Below are 25,183 nucleotides of genomic sequence, written 5' to 3'. Positions count from 1 at the left end.
CATGCTTTATTACAACGAGGGAACACACGCATGCTTTATTACAACGAGGGAACACACGCATGCTTTATTACAACGAGGGAACACACGCATTATTTATTACAACAAGGGAACACACGCATGGTTTATTACAACGAGGGAACACACGCATGCTTTATTACGAGGGAACACACGCATGCTTTATTACAACGAGGGAACACACGCATGATTTATTACAACTAGGGAACACGCGCATGCTTTATTACAACGAGGGAACACACGCATGATTTATTACAACGAGGGAACACACGCATGCTTTATTACGAGGGAACACACGCATGATTTATTACAACGAGGGAACACACGCATGCTTTATTACAACGAGAGAACACACGCATGCTTTATTACAACGAGGGAACACACACATGTTTTATTACAACGAGGGAACACATGCATGCTTTATTACAACGAGAAAACACATGCATGCTTTATTACAACGAGGGAACACACGCATGATTTATTACAACGAGGGAACACACGTATGCTTTATTATTATCACACACACACACACATACTTTCTAACCACTTCAGTCATGTGGATCCGATAACAGCCCTGATTTCATTACACATTGAGTTCAGTGGGAAGTTAGAAAAAGTGCTGATTTATTTCTACGGTGTCCTCTGTGAACTTATATTGCAATTATGTAAAGTTATCATTTATAAATATATATATATATATATATATATATATATATATATATATATATATATATATATATATTCAAAATAAAAGTTAAACAAACTGTCATCAAAAGCAAACAGGTTCTTGTCTGAGCTATTTGTCTGAACACTATATGCTTATATTGGTTATTTGTTACTCTTTACTGGCTTTATTAATCATATATATTTGAGGTATATATTCAAAGCTATGTATATTATTTGTACTATTGTTAGTCAGACAGATCTCGTGACAGTAAATCCATCTGAGAGGAATGAATCTAACGTTTCTTCCATCCAACTCCTACTCGTGTGCCTTTGAGCAAGGCATTCAAGGCCTGAGCTACTCCACTGGAGACCATCACACAGACGAACTGGGGGAATCTAACTACTACTCGGGATACGGGTGAATTCTATTGCATTGTGGGTGAGTGTTTACATCGCTTATATGTGGTGTACACGTTGAGCTGCAAAGGGAATGGCTCTAAGGAAGCATTGGTGCAGGCTGACATGTCATTATGGGATAGACCGCAGTGGAGAGTTGCACATTCATGGTCCCCAGAGGATGAATGCTACTGACTTTTGGTGAACGTGTAACTTTTTCTACTTTCGCCACCACGGATCAAATGTGTGTACCATCTAGTCAATGGATATAGATATATAGATATATATATAGATATAGATAGATATAGATATATAGATATAGATAGATATATATATATATAGATATGTATTTCCCATTTTGATTGAATTAAGTCTCCTGACCATCATCAGGTCAAAAAGGTTTGTCCAATACCTCAGTTTAAAATAATTAGCTAATGTTAGCTTGCTAATCATTATGCTAGCTTTTAAACATTAGCATGCTAGCATTGTCATTGTGAGCACGCTCTCATAGTGGAGAAAGGTAGCCACATATTGTGTGTGTGTGTATGTGTGTGCGTGCGAGTGTGTGTGTGTGTGTGTGCGTGTGTGTGTGTGTGTGTGTACGCTCGTTGGTGTGTGAATACGAATTTAAATGTCATCGTGTAGCACTCGAGTCGAATGTGTTTGTGGTTTCCTGAACATTTAACAACTCCGGCTTAACTGAGACACAGCTGTGTGTGTGTGTGTGTGTGTGTGTGTGTGTGTGTGTGTGTCTGCAGGTTCTTTCATGATGGTTGTATATCTGTGGGATGAGCATGCTGCAGGTTTAATGTGATGTTGATGTTGAATCCACTTCATTACGTTGTGTAGCACGTTTCTCATTGACGGGCCATACATACATATCCATACGTACTCACACAGTTTGAACTTGTGCATGAAGTAATTGCACCTCAGTGTGTTCACGCCTCCGCAGCGAGGCCTTTTCTCAGTAAAGACCACAGCCGGTGTTTGTGATGACAGCTGGAGGCAGGGGGACACCTGTCGACCTCCTCGTGGTCACGCCGGCCTACATACAGTACACCAGTCTCTAAACTATCACATGCAGCATGAATGTTAAGATGTTAAACTTCAAATATCTGTCGTATTGTTTTCTCTTCACACCGGTTTGACAACGACGAGCTGATACACGTCTACTTTTATTGGCAAAAAGTATTAAAATCAATATTCGTAATGTATTTTCCTGAGCCGGTTCCTAAATAAACCTTTAGGTCACCTAATAAAGGCATTGATTTTAAAATATTTAATTTCCCCAACTTGCAAATGAAAAAAGAAAGTAAAGTGACTCAATTCCAACAACAACAAGTCAAGTGTTACAAGGCTAGAGGCAGTTCAGGTGCCAGCGCGTGTGTGTGTGCGTGCGTGTGTGTGTGTGCGTGTGTGTGTGTGTGTGTGTGCGTGTGTGTGTGTGCGTGCGTGTGTATGTGTGTGTGTGTGTGTGTGTGCACATTTTCGTGGTGGTGGTGGTGGTGGTGGTGGGGGGGAGGGGGGGGGGGGGGTTGCATTTCCGCCAGCACACAGGTGCATCGTGTACGACTTGATACACACACACACACACACACACACACACACACACACACACACAAGCGTGATACGTGAGATGCGAGGAGGAGGGGATTTCACAAAGAGTGAAGAACTGTCTGAACAAAGTGTTTAAGTGTGTGTGCTGTTGGGTCTTCTGGCTCATGATTTTGCGGTGCTGTTTTATTTAAATTTTATGATACAAAAATGTATCTCGTCTCGTGAAGAATGTGAGTGGCACAATAAACCACATGCAGATGCTTTCCAGGGGTGAAACAGACACAGATGTATATCTTGGCCAGGTGTCCCCTCAAATAGGCGGCCAGCAGCTCATGAAAGTGTTGAGGTGTAAATTAATGTGCATAAGTGTGTAGCTAATAAACACACTCGCATCAACTCGTGTTTCCACCCTTTGACATATGAAGATGGACCACGGAGCCAAAAACCTCACGGCCGGTACCCTCTTTGCCAGGGTGACTTCATGTTATTTCCACTAGCTCCCACACACACACGCACACACACACACACACACACACACGCACACACACGCACACACACACACGCAGTTCGTCCTCCTTTGCGTTGGTCTTGTTCATTCCGCATCAGGTTCCCAAGGCCGTTTCATGACAGAGAGCCCCCTTAACGTGAGGCGCATCCACCCACCGACGGACTGGTTCTGCAGCAGCTGAGCAGAACATCTGCCGGACCCTCCGACCCGGCCAGGAAGCTCTGGGGGTCGACACAAACCCAGAAATGTGTTGATTCCACTTCCAGAAATGTCCTCCCTCTCCACATACTGTAACTCCCAACTTCACCCCCCCACACATTTAAATTCACACACACACACCTCTCTCCCCCCCCCTCTCCTTCCATACAGCTGTTCCCTTGCCTCATGTTGCACATTCTTTCATTCTTTAGGGCTCTGGCTGTCAGGGACCCATTACTCTGCTTCCTGCCGTGTGTGTGTGTGTGTGTGTGTGTGTGTGTGTGTGTGTGAGAGGGAAAGAGGCAATGCAACAAGGATCTAGAGCCTGAAAGACAGAGTACAGCTGCATGGAGACCACCCCCCCCCCCCCGTCCGTCCGTCCCCCCCCCCCCCCCCCCCCCCCCCCCCCGTCCGTCCGTCCGTCCGTCCGTCCGTCCACACACACACACACACACACACACACTCCCCCAGCTGTTTGCCTCTTGCCAATTACTGCGGCCCGACTCGCCCGGTCCCCTCTGGTCCTCCCCCCCGGTCCCATAAGCACCTTCCTACTCTGGCTATTTTTAGCCTGAGAGACGGGGGCTCCTTCACAGCCTAATCACGGCATCCACCGTGTAACCGCTGCCCCCCCCCCCCCACCTCCACCTCCTTGTGGCCACATCTTTTTGGCCACAGCCTCAGGTAATATACTCTGGAATGCAAAACAAAAGGCAAAGAAACCGACAAACAACAAAGCAATTAGCCGGTGTTTGGTCTGCGGGAACAACCGTGACCTTCCAGGAAAACTCCCACTTCCTGTGGGGAGGTGGGTCGGCGTGCCACTCGGGGCAATCGGCTCAACAAACATACGGCATTGTGGGAAGTGTGAGATTGCATCTGTAGTTTGTTGTTGTCGATATTTTAAAAAGCGAGAAAACAAACAACAAATGTTTTGCCATGATTCATAATCTTGTTTATTTAAAGGGAAAGTTTGTTTTTATTCCCATGAAAGACTAACTAAATACTAACAAGTCATTAGTATGTTAGCCAAGACTCGATACGTCTTTTAAGCTCCATTGTTTAACTGTTCCTTTATTACAGTGAACATTAGCACTGGAGTCTATTATAAGGACAAAAGTCCTGTTTGTGTCCGGCTGTTTATGGAATCTAAGCCTGTTTTTTTTTGTTTACAATAAAGGTGTATATGCTTTTACATGTCTTCATATGAAGAGTCAGGAAACACTAAGAGAAGAACGACCACTGGGCTGATTATTTTCTTTTTTTATTTGTTGACTGACACAAATAAACAACTCAATTAAAAATAAAAAAATGTTCTGCTCGCTTGAACTTGATAAACATTCAGGAGCTAACAAAGAGTTGTTGAGAAAAGCATGTTTCATGTTTATCTCCGCTTGCTGAAGATCAGGTTAAAGCCAAACATCTCCACTGATGCCCGGAGATGAAGCCGACAGAACTCTGTTTGAAAAGATGCTCATTCTCATGCTGATAAGACGTTTCCAGTGTGTTCCCCTTCTCCTGGTCCGGCAGATAAAGACGCCCCCCCCCCCTTCCTCCCTCTCCTCCTCCTAACGCTAATCTTCAGGAACTTTAAACGGCCTTCGTGCTCCTCGCGTTTCCAGATGATGCCAATCCCATTGTCTTCCTCAAGGACTCCCAACATGCTTCTTATCAGCGTTTCTGTGGGTCTCCTTTTCCTCTCCGGTCTCCCAGAGGAACCGGTTCGCCCCGTGGAGCAGGAGCGACGGCCCAAATATAGAACCATTACACCAGATTTGGAGGAATTTGTGTCCGCAGGGCTCGAAAAGTGGGTCCATCTAACGCAGGTTGTTCCTTTTATGCATATTAATACCCAGACGCTCTCACGTCGGCGATGTGGAAATTCGGATATCTGATTGAAAACGTTGAACGCTTCCTGTTCTTTAAAGATACTGTGTTGTTGTTGGCATACGCCCGGGCGTGCGTCCGCCTGCAGCCATCCATGTGTTGTTGTTTGCCGATATGAAACGTGCGCATCGGAATCCTCCACGTTTTGAGAACGTTTGTTTGAGGCCAGAGTTCCTCTCGCTCGCCACGAGGACGAAAAGGGGTCACGACCCCCCGAACACGACTTTCCTTTTGCTCAGTGTGTTTCCCCAAAGGATGGAGTTACGTGTGGAGCAGGAAGAGAATCCATAGCTGCGAGCAGAGGGCCAGAGCACACGGCCGAGGTCAGAGCGCCGGGCGACCTTTTGACCTGCACGTCTGCAACATGCACAGAACAGCGTGTGGCGTCTGTTGGCTTGTTGTCTGTTGACTTGTTGTCACATAAAAGATGAGTTGATTCAATAAGGGCAGAATAAAACATGCGTGATTTTGATCGTTGTTTTTTTTCGCAAATAACAAATCAAAAAAGCAAAAAATGACTATGTGAAGATCAAATCTAGAGCGTATGGTCATGTTTAAGCAAACAAACAAACATGGAGGATGCATTTCTACTAAATACATGCGCTCCATTCTCCTCACAGGATTTATGTAACGATGCATCTGAACGTCGCGAACACAGGATTATTTTTGAGCTCGTCAAACCTGTAACTCGTCTTCTCCGCACGTATAATCGTTGCACCTTAAAAAATACCTGCATTTATATCATGAAGGTGTTACTTACATTAATATGCAACCAGGAATCATCAAAGTTCATTATTACTGTTGGAAGGGTGAATACATGTTGTAGCTTTATGCATATATAGACACACTGAATGCCATGCGTTTATTAAGTATATATATTATATATTATATATATATATATATATATATATATATATATATATATACAGGTACAGGAAAGAAGATGGGTAACTACTGTTGTCACATGTATCTTTCCTGCTGAAACAACACTCAACAAATAACATCAAATTAAAGTAAGAAAATATAATTATTAAACACATATCCGACACATCAAATATAAGTGTAAATGATAACGGTGATAAATCAAAGCTCTTGTACTCTGGTCCTGTGTTTGTTTGACTCATCCATCCGACCTCCGCTCCCGAGGGGAGGCGCCAGATATAATAATAATAATAATAATAATGATGATGACAAGTCCTCAGTGTTGAGTGAGATGACATGTTTACAGTATTTATGGGATGTGTGTACGACTACAGGAACGAGGCTTCGTCTTTTTAACGCTTTCCTATTTCTGTGCTTTGTCCATCCTAAAGCGACACTTCCTGCTATTGTCTGTCAGACGAGCGGCTGCACAATCTGTCTCTCTCCCTCTCTCTTTCCGACACACACACACACACACACACACACACACACACACACACACACCCTCCATCCCTGGAGTTTCGGGTGCACAGACAAAGTTTTTTCAGAGGGCTGATAGGGCAGAGCAACTGTGTCTTTTCTGAAAGAGAGAATTTGCGGCGAGTGATTAAGGGAGAGAGCGAGAGAGAGAGAGAAAGAGAGAGAGAGGGAGAGAGAGAGAGAGAGAGAAAGAGAGAGAGAGGGAGAGAGAGAGGGAGAGAGGAAGTCAGAGGGTTGTGTCGAGCAGTTGGCTGTGACTCTCTCTGGCTGAGCACCGCCGGGCTGCAGGATCTATCTTCTCCCCCTTCAAGGAGACTGACGGAGGGACCTCTCACTGGATGTCAGCACCCAACACCGGTAGGTGATGTTGTGTGTCTATGTGTGTTCTTCAATGACTCACCAGGAAAGCATGGCCACCTTGTACCCATCGTGCTCCGTGGAGGGGGTTTAACCTGCAGGGTTGCTTGGGTTCATCCATTCAGACGTCCGCTTGGCTTCGGCCGTGAGAAGCTCGCGATTGTTCTGCACTCGGTGGAGCGTCTGCATCGACATCAGAGCAACAGAACGATGTGAAAACGTGTGCGAGAAGGAACACGTCGTGGTTAGAAACAAACACAGATGAATGCAAACGAACCGCGGCGTTCCTTTTGGGGGTTTTATTTGTTTGCTTTTGGAAGCGTCCTTTTCTCAGGAAAAGGGAGAAGGAGGAGAAAATTGGAAACAGACCCACACCCACCCTGGAGAGGCAGTGTGTCCGGGGAAAGCATTAAAGTGCAAAAGAATGAAGGAGCAACGCACAGAAAGATGTGTGAGGGCGAGAATGTGCTGGAAAGGAGTTTGTTTGCCTCCGTGAGAGAGTTCCTTAAAGTGCACTGAAGGACACACATGTGGCTTGTGCGTGCATCCGTTGCCCACGGTCACATCTTTTTATGGAAATCAATTAAAAATGATTGGAAAGTGGCACAAGGCTTTCCCCCTTCATCCTTCCTGGTCTCGCTGCATGAGATGAAACGCTCGCCTCAGCCTCTCTCGCCCCCCAAAAACACTCAACGCTCTCTCTCTTTTTACTCTCCCGTGCTGCTCCGATGTTTAGAGACTTGTCGACGTTGTTTTTTTTGGGCAATAAATCAGAACCGTGTTCTCTCGTAAAAATAATGGTGTTGTCATGATGACATGCATGGTTTGTTTGGCTCTGAAGAACACACATTACTGTTTTAGGGAGTTTATTACTCATAAAAGAATCCAGACTCAACTTGGACAGATCACACCCTTTCCAACCAATATATATATAAATATATATATTATGTGATAATCCAATTAATACTTTCAGTATGTCTCCGAGTGGCAGAATCTCAGCAAAGAGCAACAAGGGTTCAGGGATTGAACTGAAAAGATCTCTCCATTCGTCCATTAGTTGATTGACAGAACTCAATAGGGCAGTGATTTTGATAATTCATTCATTTTAAAGTATTTTTCTGGTCCCGCCTTCTCCAGTGTCCTCACATAAAGACTCTCAGGGACTTGTGATGGACGTTTTGTATAACGCTGATTTTAGAGAGCAAACGATTCAGCGGATAAACATGGAAACACGAAGCCATACTTCACTTGATGAACTTGATGGTCGTGTTGATAAATGATGAAACTCTGGGTTCGGTTTCTAAAGGTCAAAGGTCAGCAGGTTAAGATGCCACAGTCTGCTGGAAGTGGCCCTCAGGGGCCAAACAGTGTCAGCTGAGGACACACAAGGATTGGTCTTTGTCTTAAGTCCTCTCTAAAATGTCCAATACATATCTAAAAGGAGTCATTGTTTGTATCTAGAAACCTTTAATTAGAAACTAGAAATAATTTTCCAGAAGGTTTCTCTAAAATGAGTTTTTCAAAGAACTTGGACTCGTAATGGGCGAATCCAAGAAAGCAGAGCGGGGATGAGGAAGGAGCTTCGGGGCTGATAGTTCACTTCCAGCTCTTGGAACAGGCTGTTGTTTGTGTTTGGAGAACAAACAACACACAGCAGCCATGCCACTGTGCATCGCCCCCTTGTGGCGGAGCAGCTGTACTGCAACAATCTGCTCTAATTGAGACCTAAGTTTATTTGTGAAGGGCAAAACTGTCAGAAGGGTTTTGTCATTTGTCATTGAGGAAGGAAATATGAAGTAAATGTTAACGGTACGTTGTTGTTGCCTTTTCCACATTGCTTTACATTGTTATCCAGTTCAATGGCCCTCGTTATGTTTAGAAGTGTTTCTCTTGTAATATTTGGACGTTTCACTCGATAAAAGTGCTTCGTGAACAACAGACATCATATGAATTTAGCAAAATGAGCATCAGCGTCCTGTTCAGTTTGACGTACGACTTTAAAAGGCACATTCCTCCTGAAAGGGGCACACGCTCCTCTGAACTCGACGCGTTTTGACCTTTTTCCACATGTGCGCACACAAGAAGTGTGAAGGCGTCGCAAAGCGACACTTTCCAGCTTCACCGTCAGTTTCCAGAGAAGCACGGCGAGCGCTGAGCGCTGTCTGTCTCTTTTGTGGGTTGACTTCGCTTTGGTGTTGGGAATGGAAAGGCTTCAGACGCTTCAGACGCTTCAGACGCTTCAGACGCTTCAGACGCTTCAGATCCTTCAGGTGCTTCAGATGTTTCAGACGCTTCAGATGCTTCAGACGCTTCAGACGCTTCAGATGCTTCAGGTGCTTCAGACGCTTCAGACACTTCAGATGCTTCAGATGCTTCAGACGCTTCAGATGCTTCAGACACTTCAGATGCTCCAGACGCTTCAGATGCTTCAGATGCTCCAGATGCTCCAGACGCTTCAGATGCTTCAGATCCTTCAGATGCTTCAGATGCTCCAGATGCTCCAGACGCTTCAGGTGCTCCAGATGCTTCAGATGCTCCAGATCCTTCAGATGCTTCAGGTGCTTCAGATGCTTCAGATGCTTCAGGTGCTTCAGGTGCTTCATGTGCTTCAGGTGCTTCAGACACTTCAGGTGCTTCAAATGCTTCAGACACGTCAGGTGCTTCAGATGCTTCAGGTGCTTCAGGTGCTCCAGATGCTCCAGACACTTCAGGTGCTTCAGACACTTCAGATGCTTCAGGTGCTTCAGATGCTTCAGGTGCTTCAGACACTTCAGATGCTTCAGGTGCTTCAGACGCTTCAGGTGCTTCAGATGCTTCAGGTGCTTCAGACACTTCAGACGCTTCAGGTGCTTCAGATGCTTCAGGTGCTTCAGACACTTCAGACGCTTCAGGTGCTTCAGACACTTCAGATGCTTCAGGTGCTTCAGACACTTCAGATGCTTCAGACACTTCAGATGCTTCAGACACTTCAGATGCTTCAGATGCTTCAGACGCTTCAGGTGCTGCAGGTGCTTCAGGTGCTTCAGATGCTTCAGGTGCTTTAGGTGTTACCTGCACAGCGAGCAGCGAGCAGCATCTTCTCGGTTCAAAGTCACCACACAGCGGCTAGCAGCTACCTGAACAGGTGCAGTGGAATGAGTTGTGTTCAAGTACGCCGCAACCACTGCTTTAAATATACGCAATGGAGCTTTATATCTTTTATGTAACAATAAAACAATGATCTTTAGATAGTTAATTTAGTTGAATTCATTTCTACAGTAACCGGTGATTTAAAGCTAATTTAACAGATTTCTTTTGTGCGTCACTCTGGAGCAACTAGCTGAAAACATTGAAATCGCTGCATAACGTTGTTGAGTCTCCACCATCTACTGAGGAATGTGTGTCTTTAGCTGCTCCGCTAAGGACACCAGCTATAGTGGAGTTAGTCTGGTTGGCACGAGGCACGTGGGGAACAGGGGAGGAATAAAAACGGCCTCAGCAGGTTTGAAAAAGGGAACCCGGGGACGGTAACGTTGCAGTGAAAATGAAACAAGGAGCTAAGGAGCTAAAGAGATGAAGACAGAGGGACAGAGGAGCTCCATGTGTGTCGGTCTGAGGGTGCTGTCAGGTATATGACCCCCTGGATGGGAACAAGCCCCCCCGGCCTCCTCCCAGTACCAGGAAATCTGTTGGACTGATAGCTCCAAACATTCCACGCGTCCCAGTCATGTGCTGTGGCATTTCTGTCAGTGACTCCTCCAATATCACACACATCATCCACACCAAACTGAGTCATCACTCTTGCATCGGGCATCCCAGGGCTGATTGTGCATCGTATTCCCTCCCCCGGCCCTTTTCCACTCTCCCTATCTGCCTCCTTTTCTTTGACTCCTTTTTGGCTATCTGCCCTGCAACTGCTGCTCCCTCCATCACCAGTGCCGGACTGCATTCCTCTCATTCCTCCTGGCTTCCTGTGACTGGGAGAGGAGTGAGCCCTACCGGCCACAGAGTCCTACCCATGTGTGCCATATGTGGCTCTTCCCTTCTTCCCTGCTCTGGCTTTCAGTCTTTTTGAAATCCTCTCAGGGATTCTGTATAAAATTGCATCTCTTGGAGCGTCTGGTGACACGATTTTAGAGGATGACTTCTGAAGCATCTCATACTCTCCCTGTAAGGTGGGGGTGTTTTTACTGAGGGTCTGCCTGACCTCCCCCCCACCCTCTATAGTCCAGTCAGGCCCACAGATCCAAACACTTCCCTTATGATGGCATATTGCCGTTTTGTTTCGCAATTTATAAAAACTCAATACTTGAAACTTTATAAAAAAACTCAAAACACACAAAAAACGTTCACACAAAGTATAAAACAATACCATCCAGAGTCTTTAACATTGTAATTAGTCCTCTAACTCTTCATTGTTTACACATTAAAGCACAACCTTCAAGCTCTGATTGGCTGCAGCCGTTTGGGCGTGAGCAGGTCATTGTTGATGGATCTAATTATGATGGTTATTTGTAAAAAATAAATAAAAGAGTGTGTTTTAGAATTTAAAAGTTAGAGGCCGTGCTTATGGTCCGCCGGGCTGTATTCCATTTCATAATCAGCTATCAGGGACTAAATGTGCATGTTTTTATAAAGTAAATATCTATCTAGGACTGTGATGTCCTGCAGGAGCACAGAGGCAATGTTGTTGTTGTCATGTTGTGAGTTCTGTTGATGCAGATTCAGGCCGTCGTGTCCACCACAACAGTTTAAGTGAACAACAGCAACGCTGTTCACTCCCTCTCGGGACGCGCCTGCTTCATATTAACGGGAACACTCGCTCAGCTCCACGAGTTTGTCACAGATCGGTTTATCTTCACGGATCCAATGATGTCGATTCTCTTTTTTTGGCCGCGAGCCGGACGAGGAAACGGAGAGAGACAGTGAGGGTTCAGTCCGGGAGAGGACATGTGAGAACGGGCAGCGCTGTCTGAATTAAGAGTCTGTGTGTGTGTGTGTGTGTGTGTGTGTGTGTGTGTGTGTGTGTGCATTGTCTGTGGACGTGAACGTTTGCCTTTGGCTTCGTCAGGTGGTCAGATCCCAAAATAATAAAGAGAAACATCAGGAAGAAGCCACATAATAGAGTAAAATAAACATGTACGTTGAATTATCAGCATATCAATAGTTAAATAAACCTGCAGTTTAAATGCATGTTACACGTGTTGTTAAGTGGATGTGTTTGTTATATTTGAGGCCTTCTACATGGCCTGATATTTTAAATATGTTTGGTTCTGTGGTTTTCTCACACTTTTAATGGCCACATGTATATTTCTGTTTTGGGCTCTACAAATATCCCGTCTGATGCCACAAACGTGTCCCAAAAGTACACAAATGATGAAAGATATACCTTCTGGAAAACTCCGCGACAGCCAAAAGTGATTCCATAGACGTTAAAAACTCTCCCAGTGTGTAGTTATATACCATTAACAACAGTTATATATATATATTCAAAACTTCTATGAACGCACTCCTTTTTCTTAGTCTCCGTCTTCTGTATTATGCTCCTCATTCTTATCAGAATCGGCTTTATAGGCCATGTATGCGTATACATACAAGGAATGTTAGAAATAAACAAATAAACAGGGACAACAAAGTAGTAAACATGTAAGCATGAACACTTATGTAGTTGTAATGTCAAATCATCAGCATAGCAAACTGAATGCATTACCTGTATTCAGTATGTGAATATATACACGGAATATATATATATATATATATATATATAAATATTTTTAAATATATTTATATATATAAAAATGTAAGGGAACCTTATATTAATTTTGAGGTGTAAATAATAAAATATGATATGACTCATATGAGTATATTATTTATATATAGAGAGATGTATAGCTATATAGATTTATATATATATATATATATATATATATATATATGAGTATATTATTCATGATATGAGTACATATATTTTATATTTTTCATAATGTATAATGTACCTTCTTCCAAACTCATTTTATCCCAGATGTAAAACACGCACTCACACACGCGCACGGAGCCTCCTTCAGCAGGTGGAGCCCTCACACCAGAAGCCCTCTCCGGGTGAAAAGAGGCTCGCGAGCCGGCGGCTTCACCTCCGCCGACACTCGGTGAGAAGGAGGCGGACCGGAGGGCAGCTCTCCGTGATCACGTGTGCGGCGCGTGCGGACGGGAACCAACGTGTCCGAGTTTAAAACGTCAGTCTGACAACTAAACTCAGTTACGACCCGGAGGGACCACCGAGGCTTCTCCCCCCGGCTTCTCCACCGAGGCTTCTCCCCCCGGCTTCTCCCCCCGGCTTCTCCACCGAGGCTTCTCCCCCCGGCTTCCCTGCGCGAGCCGGCCGTCGGCCCCGCGGGTGTCGCGGACGCGTCGCGGTTGAACGGTAGGCGAAGTTTTTCGTGTCTTGAAAAGAAAGCTCCCGACTATCTGTTGGGGATAAAAGAAAAAAGGGGTTTCGCTGTGCAACATGTCGCAGGGCTGCACGCTCTCCTGCTCCCCTGTGCACGAGAGCGCATGCACGCTCCTGACGTGCACCTCCACGGCGTCCTTCTCCGGGCGCGCGTCCGAGCGCAGCAGGTGCAACAGCTCACCTGGCTGAGATTATGAGATTATTCATTTGCAGTTAGATGAACTTTTCTCCTTTGCATTTGAAGAAATGAAGTTCAGCAATTAAAAAATATATAAAAAAACGGCTTAATGATTTCTAAAATCAAAATAAGTGCGCATGCCCTGAGGTCATGACCCCCAGATGCATTAAATGAATTAAAATGATCCGCCTTAAATGATCTTAATCCGACCAAATTGGCAACGTGACCATTTTTAAGGTGGTAAATATGGTTAATAATGATGTAATTATGGTATTAAGGCCTCATTGTGAGAGCCAGTGTAGCATTTCCTATTCATAACGTCATTGAAAGGTTTGGCTCATTCACTCCTGCGACACATGTTTGGTTGTTTGTTGGAACATAGTGTGTGTGTGTGTGTGTGTGTGTGTGTGTGTGTGCTGTATTGTGACGGAAGTCGTGAAAATGGTTAGATCCCATCCAAGTTCAGAAAAAAGGAAACACACACACACACACACACACACACACACACGGCAGCCGTGCGTAGGATGAGGTCACAGCCTCGGTGCTGTTGCAGGGATACAGTTACATTAGTTTCATGTGGGCCGAAGGAATCCACGTCCCCTCCACTCGGTCCCCTTCCTGCTGCCTTTCAGATCATCACAGATAGCCAGCACTGAGCATTGTGGGTAAATGTCGGCATGAGTGTGTGTTCGTCATAATAATCAGCCCTGCATGCTGCTGTACGGTAATAAGTGTCATGTTGTCCATCAAAAGGCCTCACAGGTTGTACCGGCCTCAGCGATTTGGCTTCGTCCTAAAACACACCGGCTGCAGGTTGAAGTGAAAAGGATCAATTGTGAAAAGGATCAATAGTGAAAAGGATCAATAGTGAAAAGGATCAATAGTGAAAAGGATCAATATTCCCCTCAGCAGCAGACGTGTGCACCTTGTTCTGGTCCTCCTGCCTGGGGGGCTTTTCTACGTTGTTGTGCGTTGTGACGTCATCACAAATCCACACTCTCACCCATAGTTACAGTTGTAATGCAACGCGTGTTCATTCATATAATTCAGTTGCACTCGTGTTGTTTTTGATTGATTGATTGATTGATTGCTCTGAGTGGGACACACATTCACAATGTCTTTTAATATCTTCAACTTCATAAATTGAGGTCGTCAGAAGTTCAGTAGATGGTAGTAAACGTTCCACCACCAGTACATTAGTTACTCATTTCCACTGTGACCAGTGAGGGACGTTCCACCACCAGTACATTAGTTGCTCCTTTCCACTGTGACCAGTGAGGGACGTTCCACCACCAGTACATTAGTTGCTCCTTTCCACTGTGACCAGTGGTTCAACCCCAGTAGAGTAGACCCTGAGAGGACATCTTGCTGCAGAAGCTTCTCCATTGACCCCGTTCGTCCGTTTGCATTCACAAACAGAACCGGGCCAAAGTCACACGTGGTGACCAGGCCATCATCTCCATTCACATGCATCATCTCCACGGTGGGCGCACCTTTGTGAAAGTCAATACCGACCTTTTCCCAGGACAGATGACCTTTAACAGGCCCAGTGTGTTCCCACTGAGCCACTGACAATAGGGCCAGTGTTCTGGACCAGCCGGAGCCCCTGGTCACATTTCCTGTTCCTGATTTAAGATCAACTCAGCTGACTGCTGATACAAGCTGCTCCTCAAACACACACAGCAGCAGGACCCTCCCTCTGCCTGTGTGTCATGGGAGCGTGTGCATGGGTGTGAGGGGCTGAAGGCCCGAAGGAGCAGGGGTGGATGCATCTAGGTGGGGATGGTGCACACGGACCGCTGACCTGATTCAGTCACGGTTTCTTTTGAATCGCTTAAAGGACGTCGGGCGGCGTTCCCGTCAGGTCGAACGTCGGCCAAAGTCCTCATTTGCATAATTGAGGGCAACGTTGAGGTGATGATTTGTGTGTGCGAATGAGGGTGTGTACCGGCTCTCATGTCCTGTGTCCAGGTCCAGAAAGTGTCCATCATTATACATATTAGTACACATCGTGTGTGTTCTCGGTCTCGTGCCATCCGCATGACTCTGTGTGTCTCCCAGAAAAATGACCCTCTCATCAAGGGAAGTCTTATAGCGGTCTGACCTCTGACCCCTCGGTGGAACATGTACCGATTTGATTGTGCAACTGTGAGTCAAGTGTGGGAATGGACGGTTTAAATAAAGTAACTTCATAAATGTTGAGGAAACGAGAAGAGCGTGAAGCTTGCGAAGGATCCCTCACATTGTTTGTAAAATAGTAGTAAGATTAGTTTGATTAATTGATCGTTAGATTGACAGATAATTGATCTGGGGATATTTTTATGATTTAATAATTAGTTTGAGAATTGTCAGGATGTTCTGCTCGTCAGGATTGCGTCATAGTACATTGAATATGTGTGTTTTGGGCAATTTTAAAGGCCTCATTTTGGGCTGCGGGGAAATTGTGGTCGACATTTTCTAGCAAAAACAATACCAAGCAATTCATCAGTTAGTTTATGAAATGGGGACACATTGAAAATGCAGCCGATAAAACATTAATGTACGTAAATTTCTCTTCACATTTCTGCCAACACTGTATTTGCTAATATCATCGGCTCACATTCATAGTGTAGTAAAAACTCTCATGTGCAGTCCAGCTGATAAACATGATGCTTATTGACAGCCACCAGCACACACACACACCATACACATACAGAAGCATGTTTGGGCAATTGGTAAGGCTATTAATACACTTATAAACACACACACACACACACACACGTGCCACGTGCCACACACTCGTAAAAACAAGTGGTGTGACGCTATTAATATATTGAGAAGCAGCCATTCAACTCTGCTCAGCACTTGCATGATTCCTGACAGAAACACAAGTGGTGACTGACAGGTGACACTAAAAATACACTGTCACGGTTGCGTGAACTGAACGTCGCACAAAGAGCCACAGTGCTCCTTCAAAGAGAAACAAATGGGCACTAATAATAACGCCAGTGTGCGCGCGGCCTCAACTGTCGCACGAGCAGATCCGACTTGTGCAAACACAAAGACCTGCTGTGTACACTCCGAGGGAAACAACTGCAAGCTATTAATATCTTGGAGCGTATGGCTTCGGACACACAAACACACACAAGGACACACACTCGTGTGGAGGCACACGCATACGGAGATGGATGCTCCAGCTGCTCGGAGGCAGAGGGGACAGAATGTCCCCGACAGCTGTGGATTCCTGTAAATGTGAGGACCACGGAGAGGCGGTGAAGGTGGCCATGCATGGTGGAGGAGCTCATGTCTTGTGTGTGTGTGTGTGTGTGTGTGTGTAGGTAACCCAGTGTCAGCCTGGTAAACATGCATTAATTCTCACTCAACACAGTATTAATAGTCATTGTTGTGACATTTTATAACCGACCTCCTGCTCTTTCTGCTCAACAAGCATCCGTTATCCTCCAGCCGGCTTCCAGTGTTCATGTATACAAATAGCAGGTCGCACCGGGCCTGACCTAACGCCATCCAATAGCACTGTGCAGTTCACTCCAACAATAAACAAAGCACATTTGAGGCCCACTTAAATACTGCTGAAGGACATCTGCGACTCTCAAGCTGCAGAGACGAACCGCTGAAGAAGCCATTCAACTAAAATAGCAGCTTCTGCTCGTCTAAATGAACCGAGAGGATGTTATGGTGCAGACTAACTTTAGAAACAGGAAGTCACTGTTTCTGTGTGAGTGTGTGTCTGTGTGTGTGTGTGTGTGATTCAGTGTTGTGCACACACAGAAAGAGGATGATGGTGAAACGAATATGCTATTACAGAAACCAGAAGTTTCTCTCCGGCTTATTTTTAGCCCCAACAAGCGCTCAAATGAGAGCGAGCGAAGCGCACACACAGATCTTATCCCCGCGCACTTCTGCTTATTTTTAAAACGTTCACGATTTTTATCTCATAAATAGTATTACTTTTCAGTTGTAAAATATGTATCTATGCATTTTTAGAGCACCGTCCATGAATAGCAGGCCGTGGAAAGCAAAAATAAAAGGCTAAAAATACCTCCAGCATTGCGCTACTTTTTTTTGTAATGTGTTGAAACGACTCCAAACTGTAAATGTCCTCTCTAGAGAAGTCTTGGGAAGCAATCAGCGTTGTCATTGTGGAGGAGACCTTGGAGGATACAGCTTCGGTATCGGGGCCTTTCATTTGAAACTGCGGAACAATACCCAACATTTCATAAACACATTTCATAAACACAAGGAAGCCGGCGTCGACCGTGTGTCTCTGGGAGGACGCGTCTTTAACGTTAACCACCACGCTGGGAAATAAGGTTTTACGTTCCATTCAGTTCCATTACGATGCGTTCAGGCGCTTTGGTGAAGGATGCATTGTATATATTCATCATGACGAGTTCACATGTAATCTCGTGTTGAATCCAGTTGTTTGAAGGAGATGTTTTCACAGCAACGTCAAAATAATACATTATTAATTATAATTATGACCCGTTTACACTCTAGCAGTTTATAATACATCATTAAAACTGCTCATGACAGGATTTGTTTTAATTAATAAAAATACAATCTTTAATGTCCTAATCATTTGAATTGTGGGCCTTTTTTATGAAAGAAGAAACCCAACAAATGACTCTTAAGAAAGTAAAAGGATAACCTTTAGAATTGTGAATAGTTTGACTTCAGGGTGGTTGAAATGATTTGTGGGACGGTAATAGTCCGGATCCTTGTAGACCAGCTGCTCTAATCAAACAACAAAGGGATCTGGATCTGGTAATATGGATCATTAGGGATCTGCAATGATCAGGGACCTCAACAAATTAAATGTGCTCCCCTTTTTCTTCCGTGCTGATCCGATCTGTGAGTTTTATGATCCATAACTTAAGAATGTACAGTTGCTGCAGCCGTGTGTGTGTGTGTGTGTGTGTGTGTGTGTGTGTGTGTGTGTGTGTGTGTGTGCGCGCGCGCGTGCGCAGAGTCCCTCACCACCACTAACACCACAGACCCGCTGCTCCAGTGATTGATTTTCTCTGAAAACACACACACACACACATTCTTCTGGTAACACACACTGTTCCGCTACAACGGGTATTTCCTGTTGCACGTTCAATTTAATTTAATGTAAAATAAACAGCCAAGCCTTCAACTTCAGCTCTGACAAATTGTTTTCTGCAGGCATGAAGCAGCTAAAAAGTGTGACGGGTTTGAGTTCAGTGTCACGGCTGCCTTAAGTTACCTGGCCAGGTAGGATTCCAGTGGCACAACACGTCTCCACTCACACACAGAATACATGAACACACATTTATGTTCCCACAAACAAATATTGTGTTATGAATTTAGTATTTTGTTACCAAGCGGGACAACAGAACTGAGACTGGGCTTAAAATGTAAGATATGATCTTGTGCTATAAATAGATCCGGCCTTATTAACTCCCCGCGTGTTGTTTCATGTTCGACTGTGTGAAAGTCTCACTTGACCCGCAGCAATAAGAGCGTGGGAGTGTTTTCCTCTGAAACGCCTTCATGGACATGATTACTCCTCTCTGAGTCTTTGGGGGTCAGACTGAGTCTGTGAGGCTCCTGCAGGAAGCTCAGTGTGCAACCTGTCTGGAGGTCAGTTCTGAGCTGCTTCCTCTGTCCTAGTAGTAGAGGGGATGTGGGCCTTTCCTCTGTCCTAGTAGTAGAGGTGATGTGGGCCTTTCCTCTGTCCTAGTAGTAGAGGTGATGTGGGCCTTTCCTCTGTCCTAGTAGTAGAGGTGATGTGGGCCTTTCCTCTGTCCTAGTAGTAGAGGTGATGTGGGCCTTTCCTCTGTCCTAGTAGTAGAGGGGATGTGGGCCTTTCCTCTGTCCTAGTAGTAGAGGGGATGTGGGCCTTTCCTCTGTCCTAGTAGTAGAGGGGCTGTGGGCCTTTCCTCTGTCCTAGTAGTAGAGGTGATGTGGGCCTTTCCTCTGTCCTAGTAGTAGAGGGGCTGTGGGCCTTTCCTCTGTCCTAGTAGTAGAGGTGATGTGGGCCTTTCCTCTGTCCTAGTAGTAGAGGTGATGTGGGCCTTTCCTCTGTCCTAGTAGTAGAGGTGATGTGGGCCTTTCCTCTGTCCTAGTAGTAGAGGTGATGTGGGCCTTTCCTCTGTCCTAGTAGTAGAGGGGCTGTGGGCCTTTCCTCTGTCCTAGTAGTAGAGGTGATGTGGGCCTTTCCTCTGTCCTAGTAGTAGAGATGCTGTGGGCCTTTCCTCTGTCCTAGTAGTAGAGGTGATGTGGGCCTTTCCTCTGTCCTAGTAGTAGAGGTGATGTGGGCCTTTCCTCTGTCCTAGTAGTAGAGGGGCTGTGGGCCTTTCCTCTGTCCTAGTAGTAGAGGGGCTGTGGGCCTTTCCTCTGTCCTAGTAGTAGAGGTGATATGGGCCTTTCCTCTGTCCTAGTAGTAGAGGTGATGTGGGCCTTTCCTCTGTCCTAGTAGTAGAGGGGATGTGGGCCTTTCCTCTGTCCTAGTAGTAGAGGTGATGTGGGCCTTTCCTCTGTCCTAGTAGTAGAGGTGATGTGGGCCTTTCCTCTGTCCTAGTAGTAGAGATGATGTTGGCCTTTCCTCTGTCCTAGTAGTAGAGGTGATGTGGGCCTTTCCTCTGTCCTAGTAGTAGAGGGGCTGTGGGCCTTTCCTCTGTCCTAGTAGTAGAGGTGATGTGGGCCTTTCCTCTGTCCTAGTAGTAGAGGTGATATGGGCCTTTCCTCTGTCCTAGTAGTAGAGGGGATGTGGGCCTTTCCTCTGTCCTAGTAGTAGAGGGGATGTGGGCCTTTCCTCTGTCCTAGTAGTAGAGGGGATGTGGGCCTTTCCTCTGTCCTAGTAGTAGAGGTGATGTGGGTCTAATATTAGACATTGAAGCCTGAAGGTTAAACTCTAGAAACACAATCGACTTGACTTATCTTCATGTGTCCTTTTGTGTTGTTTGGTTCGATAATGTAATATTAAATATTAAAATCCTGTATAACGCTCCAAACAAGTGAAGTCGGCTCCTCTGAGACGTTGCGCGAGGTATTGCGTAATCCGGCCGGGTATTTCAGTAAGGAAACATCCAGGAATCGTGTGAGTGATGTGAAGCAATACTTTGGGTTGCCGTCATCATGCAGGCTCAGTACATTTCCACGTCCTTCTGTCCCTCCACCCCAGAGGGAGGACGGTGTCTCTCTCCATACTGTATCTGTCTTCTGTACCAAGACATTCCTCTCCGTGTTCATTGGTTTCGGGTGTCAGTCGCGTTGACACGTGAACAGAAAATATCACGTCCAGCTCGCATCTGTTTTCGGTCTTATTGTTGCATCACAAGAGACAGACGTAGGACGATGTTTCCTCACGACCAGTTATCATTATGTTATGTTATTTAGTTCAATCATCTGAGTTGAAATGTGAGGTTCTCACTTATTTCCAGATTGCACCAATGGATCAAAACCTTTTTACACCTATAACAAAGACACCTGCCTCTCATTAGGACGCCAGCTCGGTTCAATTGTCCAACTTGTGCTAAACGTAGATTTGTATTTCTTTCATTTTAAGTAAAACATGGAAGGGCGATGACAGATTGCTGTACCCGACCCGAATGCCTCGACCACGCAATGTTCTAATCCGACTTTCCTTCACGCTTTCTTTCTTTTGTGGCCCTCAAACCCCGAACGCACACCAACACCCCACTCTCTGCTGGACAATGGCCACTTCACTTGAGGCAGGAAGGCTTGAATGAAATGAAATATGAATGTGCAGAGTTCCAGTACAAGTACACATCTGGGCATACGCTTGTGCCAAATAAACTGAGTGCACTCTGATCATGTAAAGCACACCCTGTAATCGGCCCTCAGAGTGTTCTTGGACTTTTTCTTTAAAAACCTATTATCCATTATCACATCTCGGATATTTGTACTACTTTTGATACTCTTAATCTATAATGATGATATGTCTTTAATGGTGAAATATAATCCCCCCCCCCCCCATTTGACTCCCATCCAGAGGCGGGTGCAGCATCGCTCTTCAGCCAATGGGTGTGTGATCGTCTCCCTCTCTCTTCTGCAGTGGATGTGGTCTTCAGCAATCGGGGTTCAGTACACACACATGGGGAGCAGCTCATGGACCTCAGTGTGACCCAGAGGTTGTTGCATCCAGGCCTAGATTCGGCCATGCTGGCCCCCCGCCCTCCCTTCTTCCTCGGACCCCTGACCTCTCAGCATTGCTCCCAGTTTTCCCAGCAGCACTTGCAGGTAAGCGCAAACCAGTAGAGGTGAAGCTTCAGCGGCACCAGCAGCAGTGCAAATAAGAATCTGAATAATAAAAAGTAATATTTCGACCGGCTCCAGTCGTGCGACATCTGGCTTCCTCTCCACACCCGCATTTCATTGGTATACCGGTGAGATGCAGATGGACCTCCTTCAGCACACAGGTTGATGAACGCTCAGCAGGAATGAGGAAGCAGCAGGTCAACTTCCTGTCAACAGACCAGCATTACAGTCTGATCTAAGCTGTTCAGGGTCAGCTGGTTGCTGCTGCACTAACTCTTTATCTGCCCCCCTCCCTCTGGAACTCTCTCCCCAAACTCTGCACCGATCACAAATCAAATCCCACCGGTTCAGAACTGCTTTTAATGTGTGATTGTGTGCTCTAGTACCTTGAAAAGCGCCATATAAATAAAATGCATTATTATTATTATTACTACATCTAGAAGGCATATTCAGTTATGTCAAAAAAATAAAAGTTTAAGGGGGGAAATTAATTAATAAAATGTCAGTAAATCCAACATGCACATCAGCCCAAGCAGACTGATCAGTGTTGATATTGCTTCTTCTCTCTTCTTCTCAGTATAACATTGAACAAAGGCAAAGAGACATGGAGCAGGAGAAAAGAGAAGAGCTACATCAGCTGATACGAAAGAGTAAAAATGAGCAGAGTGAGTATGACGGCGGGTGTTTCACTGGAGTGGGATGTGCTTTCGTAGGTTCCCCGACAGACCATGTGGCTGTTGAAGAGCTCTTATATGAATCATAGCACACTGAGGGGGTCGGTAGACGGGGATTTCCTACAGGGCTGCGATGTATTCTTATATTCAAAGGAAATGTGTACTCATATCAAACTAAAGGCTGTTTTTACCGTACGAAGGAAAGTGACAAATAACCTGCAACCGGCTCCAGAAGTCTCCTGATCGTTATATACGCAGTCCCTCTCTCAGAAGCGTGTTATTCTTTATGTTATATCATCAGCCTGAAGAAGTGGCTTTGTCGACCGTTAGGTGCTGTCGCCAGTCCTCTGGTCAGGCAGAAGCTTCGGGAACACATCATCATGAAGAGCCAACCCGCCCATGACCGGGTCCCTCCGAACCGCAGCAGCCCTTCACCTGGATACAGGTGAGGGGCAGACGGATCAATGAGTTGTCCAACGTTGTCCTCTCTCTTGGTATCAACCTTTATATTCCTTTGGTGACCCAGGCTCCCGGTTCCTGACATGTCCCCAACGCCTCAGCATCCAGCCGGCGACCAGCGGAAAGACCTGGCCCTGCGCAGGACAGGTGAGCTTACCTGGTCGTGTGTGTGTGTGTGTGTGTGTGTGTGTGTGTGTGAGATGAGGGTTCCCACCATGAGACATTTGACTGCAATGCTCAGGGGGACATTTTGTTCATTGCAACACCGTTCAGCGTCTGTCATTACGTTACATATTGTGAGCCGGAGGAGACTCCTTCAGCTCTCGGCCTGCAGGGCCAGAGAGACGCCGATTCTGTGACGTCACTTTAAAGAAGGTGTTGAACCGCGTGAGAGACGAACGAGGGAGTGGGAGTGGTCTCGTCTTGCTGTACGCAAACATTATTAATTTGCGTTGCCCTAGAACCCTTGGGTGCCGGCACACACACACACACACACACACACACACACACACACACACCAGTGCTTTTTTTGGCACGACGACAACACAAGCTGCCTTTTATCTGCTCTGAGCCGTCCCCTGGTTGATTGTGTTGTTTGAGCTCCTTGGAGCCCGACCAACGTAAACACTATTGACCAGGGTCGAGGTATTTGCTGGGTTCATCCTCACAGTATTTACAATACTGGGCGGGAGCATCAATAAGTTGTGTGAGTTTAAAAGCCAATGATATTTATGTGTGTGTGTGTGTGTGTGTGTGTGTGTGTGCTCTTCTTCATGTCGTGTATATGTGTGTCTGCAGTCTCTGAGCCCAGTCTGAAGTGGAAGTTAAAGAAGCTCATCAGCACAAGGCCGAACCCGCTGCAGCGTAAGACCAGCGCCCCCCCCGCTGTGAAGCACCGGACAGAAGCTCTGGGTAGATTTACATTTACCTCTATTTACATTTACCTCTATTTATATTTACCTCTATTTACATTTACCTCTATTTACATTTACCTCTATTTACATTTACCTCTACTCTATTTACATTTACCTCTATTTACATGTACCTCTATTTATATTTACCTCTATTTACATTTACCTCTATTTATATTTACCTCTATTTATATTTACCTCTATTTACATTTACCTCTATTTACATTTACCTCTATTTACATTTACCTCTATTTACATTTACCTCTATTTACATTTACCTCTACTCTATTTACATTTACCTCTATTTACATGTACCTCTATTTATATTTACCTCTATCTATTTACATTTACTTCTATTTACATGTACCTCTATTTACCTCTATTCCCATTTACCTCTACTCTATTTACCTCTATTTACATTTACCTCTATTTACATGTACCTCTATTTACCTCTATTTCCATTTACCTCTACTCTATTTACCTCTACTCTATGTACCTCTACTCTCTCTACATTTACTCGGAGGATACTCTATTTGTATCTGTTACCTTGTTGCATGTTATTTCACTGTGCGTCACTTGGAGCGGCGTGAACACATGTTTTTATGATCGCGTTGGCCGTTACATGTTTGAAATGTGTCACCCAGACTCCTCCCCCAGCAGCAGCAGCACCCCGGCATCAGGGTGCAGCTCACCCAACGACAGCCTCCATTCGGATAATGGGCACCTCCCATTGGCGCATGAGGTGAGCCCCCCTGAGGTTCATATTATATATAAGTTATTATATTTCTTTGTCTTCCCACTGTCGATTTAATTCATAAAGCATTTTCAAGGACCAGTTGCTTGTTACATGCAGCACACTGATGGTTCCCAATGCTTTAAACAGGGAGATCTGAGAAGGCCAGGTGGCCCATGATGCAGCTGCATGTTACTTGATCGCTCCTCATCTAATTAACCAACAGTTTCTAACACACAAGTCTTGTATAATACACGTTTTAATAGAATCCACATTTTGAGGGAATGTTGATACATGGCACCAAGAAGATAAGCCCAATCCACTTTATCTTGTGGATGTTTCTTTGTGTCGGATGTGATCGTCTCTATGACCTCGACACTAACGGCGTCCGTCTGGTTCAGGCACAGAGGATGCTGGCTCATTTCACCTCGCCTCCCAACGCCTCGGCGATGCCCAACATCACCGCTGGACTTCCGGCTCTGGTGAGCAGCAACAGCTTCTCACAGATCACATGCACATGCATGTGTGTGTGTGCGTGTGTCTATGAATTGATGTGTTTCTAAGACTGAATG

The 25,183-nt window shown here is 45.4% G+C and overlaps 2 protein-coding genes across 8 annotated transcripts in view; one reads left to right on the top strand and one right to left on the bottom strand.

Annotated features, from left to right (window-relative positions):
• LOC117731040 (histone deacetylase 7-like) overlaps positions 1-25,183 on the top strand; it is a 50,235-nt gene that overhangs the window by 3,939 nt on the left and 21,113 nt on the right. The window contains exons 1-10 of one of the 7 annotated variants that reach the window (XM_034533165.1): positions 6,619-6,985; positions 12,987-13,385; positions 18,757-18,825; positions 21,632-21,816; positions 22,412-22,499; positions 22,839-22,953; positions 23,035-23,114; positions 23,766-23,879; positions 24,523-24,620; positions 25,013-25,093. In XM_034533165.1, coding sequence (XP_034389056.1) covers positions 21,685-21,816; positions 22,412-22,499; positions 22,839-22,953; positions 23,035-23,114; positions 23,766-23,879; positions 24,523-24,620; positions 25,013-25,093 — 708 coding nt within the window. In that variant the 5' untranslated portion in view covers positions 6,619-6,985; positions 12,987-13,385; positions 18,757-18,825; positions 21,632-21,684. Of the gene's footprint in view, positions 1-6,618; positions 6,986-12,986; positions 13,386-18,756; positions 18,826-21,568; positions 21,817-22,411; positions 22,500-22,838; positions 22,954-23,034; positions 23,115-23,765; positions 23,880-24,522; positions 24,621-25,012; positions 25,094-25,183 lie in introns of those variants that run through there. The other 6 variants (XM_034533164.1, XM_034533167.1, XM_034533166.1 and 3 more) reach the window with 6 other exon arrangements.
• Positions 9,110-14,597, bottom strand: LOC117730370 (putative surface protein SACOL0050). Its single transcript, XM_034532049.1, has 4 exons — positions 14,594-14,597; positions 13,532-13,593; positions 13,241-13,429; positions 9,110-10,036 (listed from the first exon to the last, which is right to left on the bottom strand). Exons 1-4 carry the CDS (start codon positions 14,595-14,597, stop codon positions 9,110-9,112), a joined length of 1,182 nt encoding a protein of 393 aa, XP_034387940.1.

Source organism: Cyclopterus lumpus, chromosome 5 (genome assembly GCF_009769545.1).
Source record: "Cyclopterus lumpus isolate fCycLum1 chromosome 5, fCycLum1.pri, whole genome shotgun sequence".
In the NCBI taxonomy this organism is placed as follows: domain Eukaryota; kingdom Metazoa; phylum Chordata; class Actinopteri; order Perciformes; family Cyclopteridae; genus Cyclopterus; species Cyclopterus lumpus.
Note: the sequence above shows the minus strand (reverse complement) of the source record. Positions and strands in the feature narration are given on the sequence as shown.

Coding starts and splice junctions, on each gene's coding strand:
- LOC117730370 (XM_034532049.1), bottom strand. Junction 13,430..13,531: donor AGGACGCCGTGGAGGTGCAC/GTCAGGAGCGTG, acceptor TATCCCCAACAG/ATAGTCGGGAGCTTTCTTTT. Junction 10,037..13,240: donor AGCCGGGGGGAGAAGCCTCG/GTGGTCCCTCCG, acceptor CTCGCTGTGCAG/GTAACACCTAAAGCACCTGA.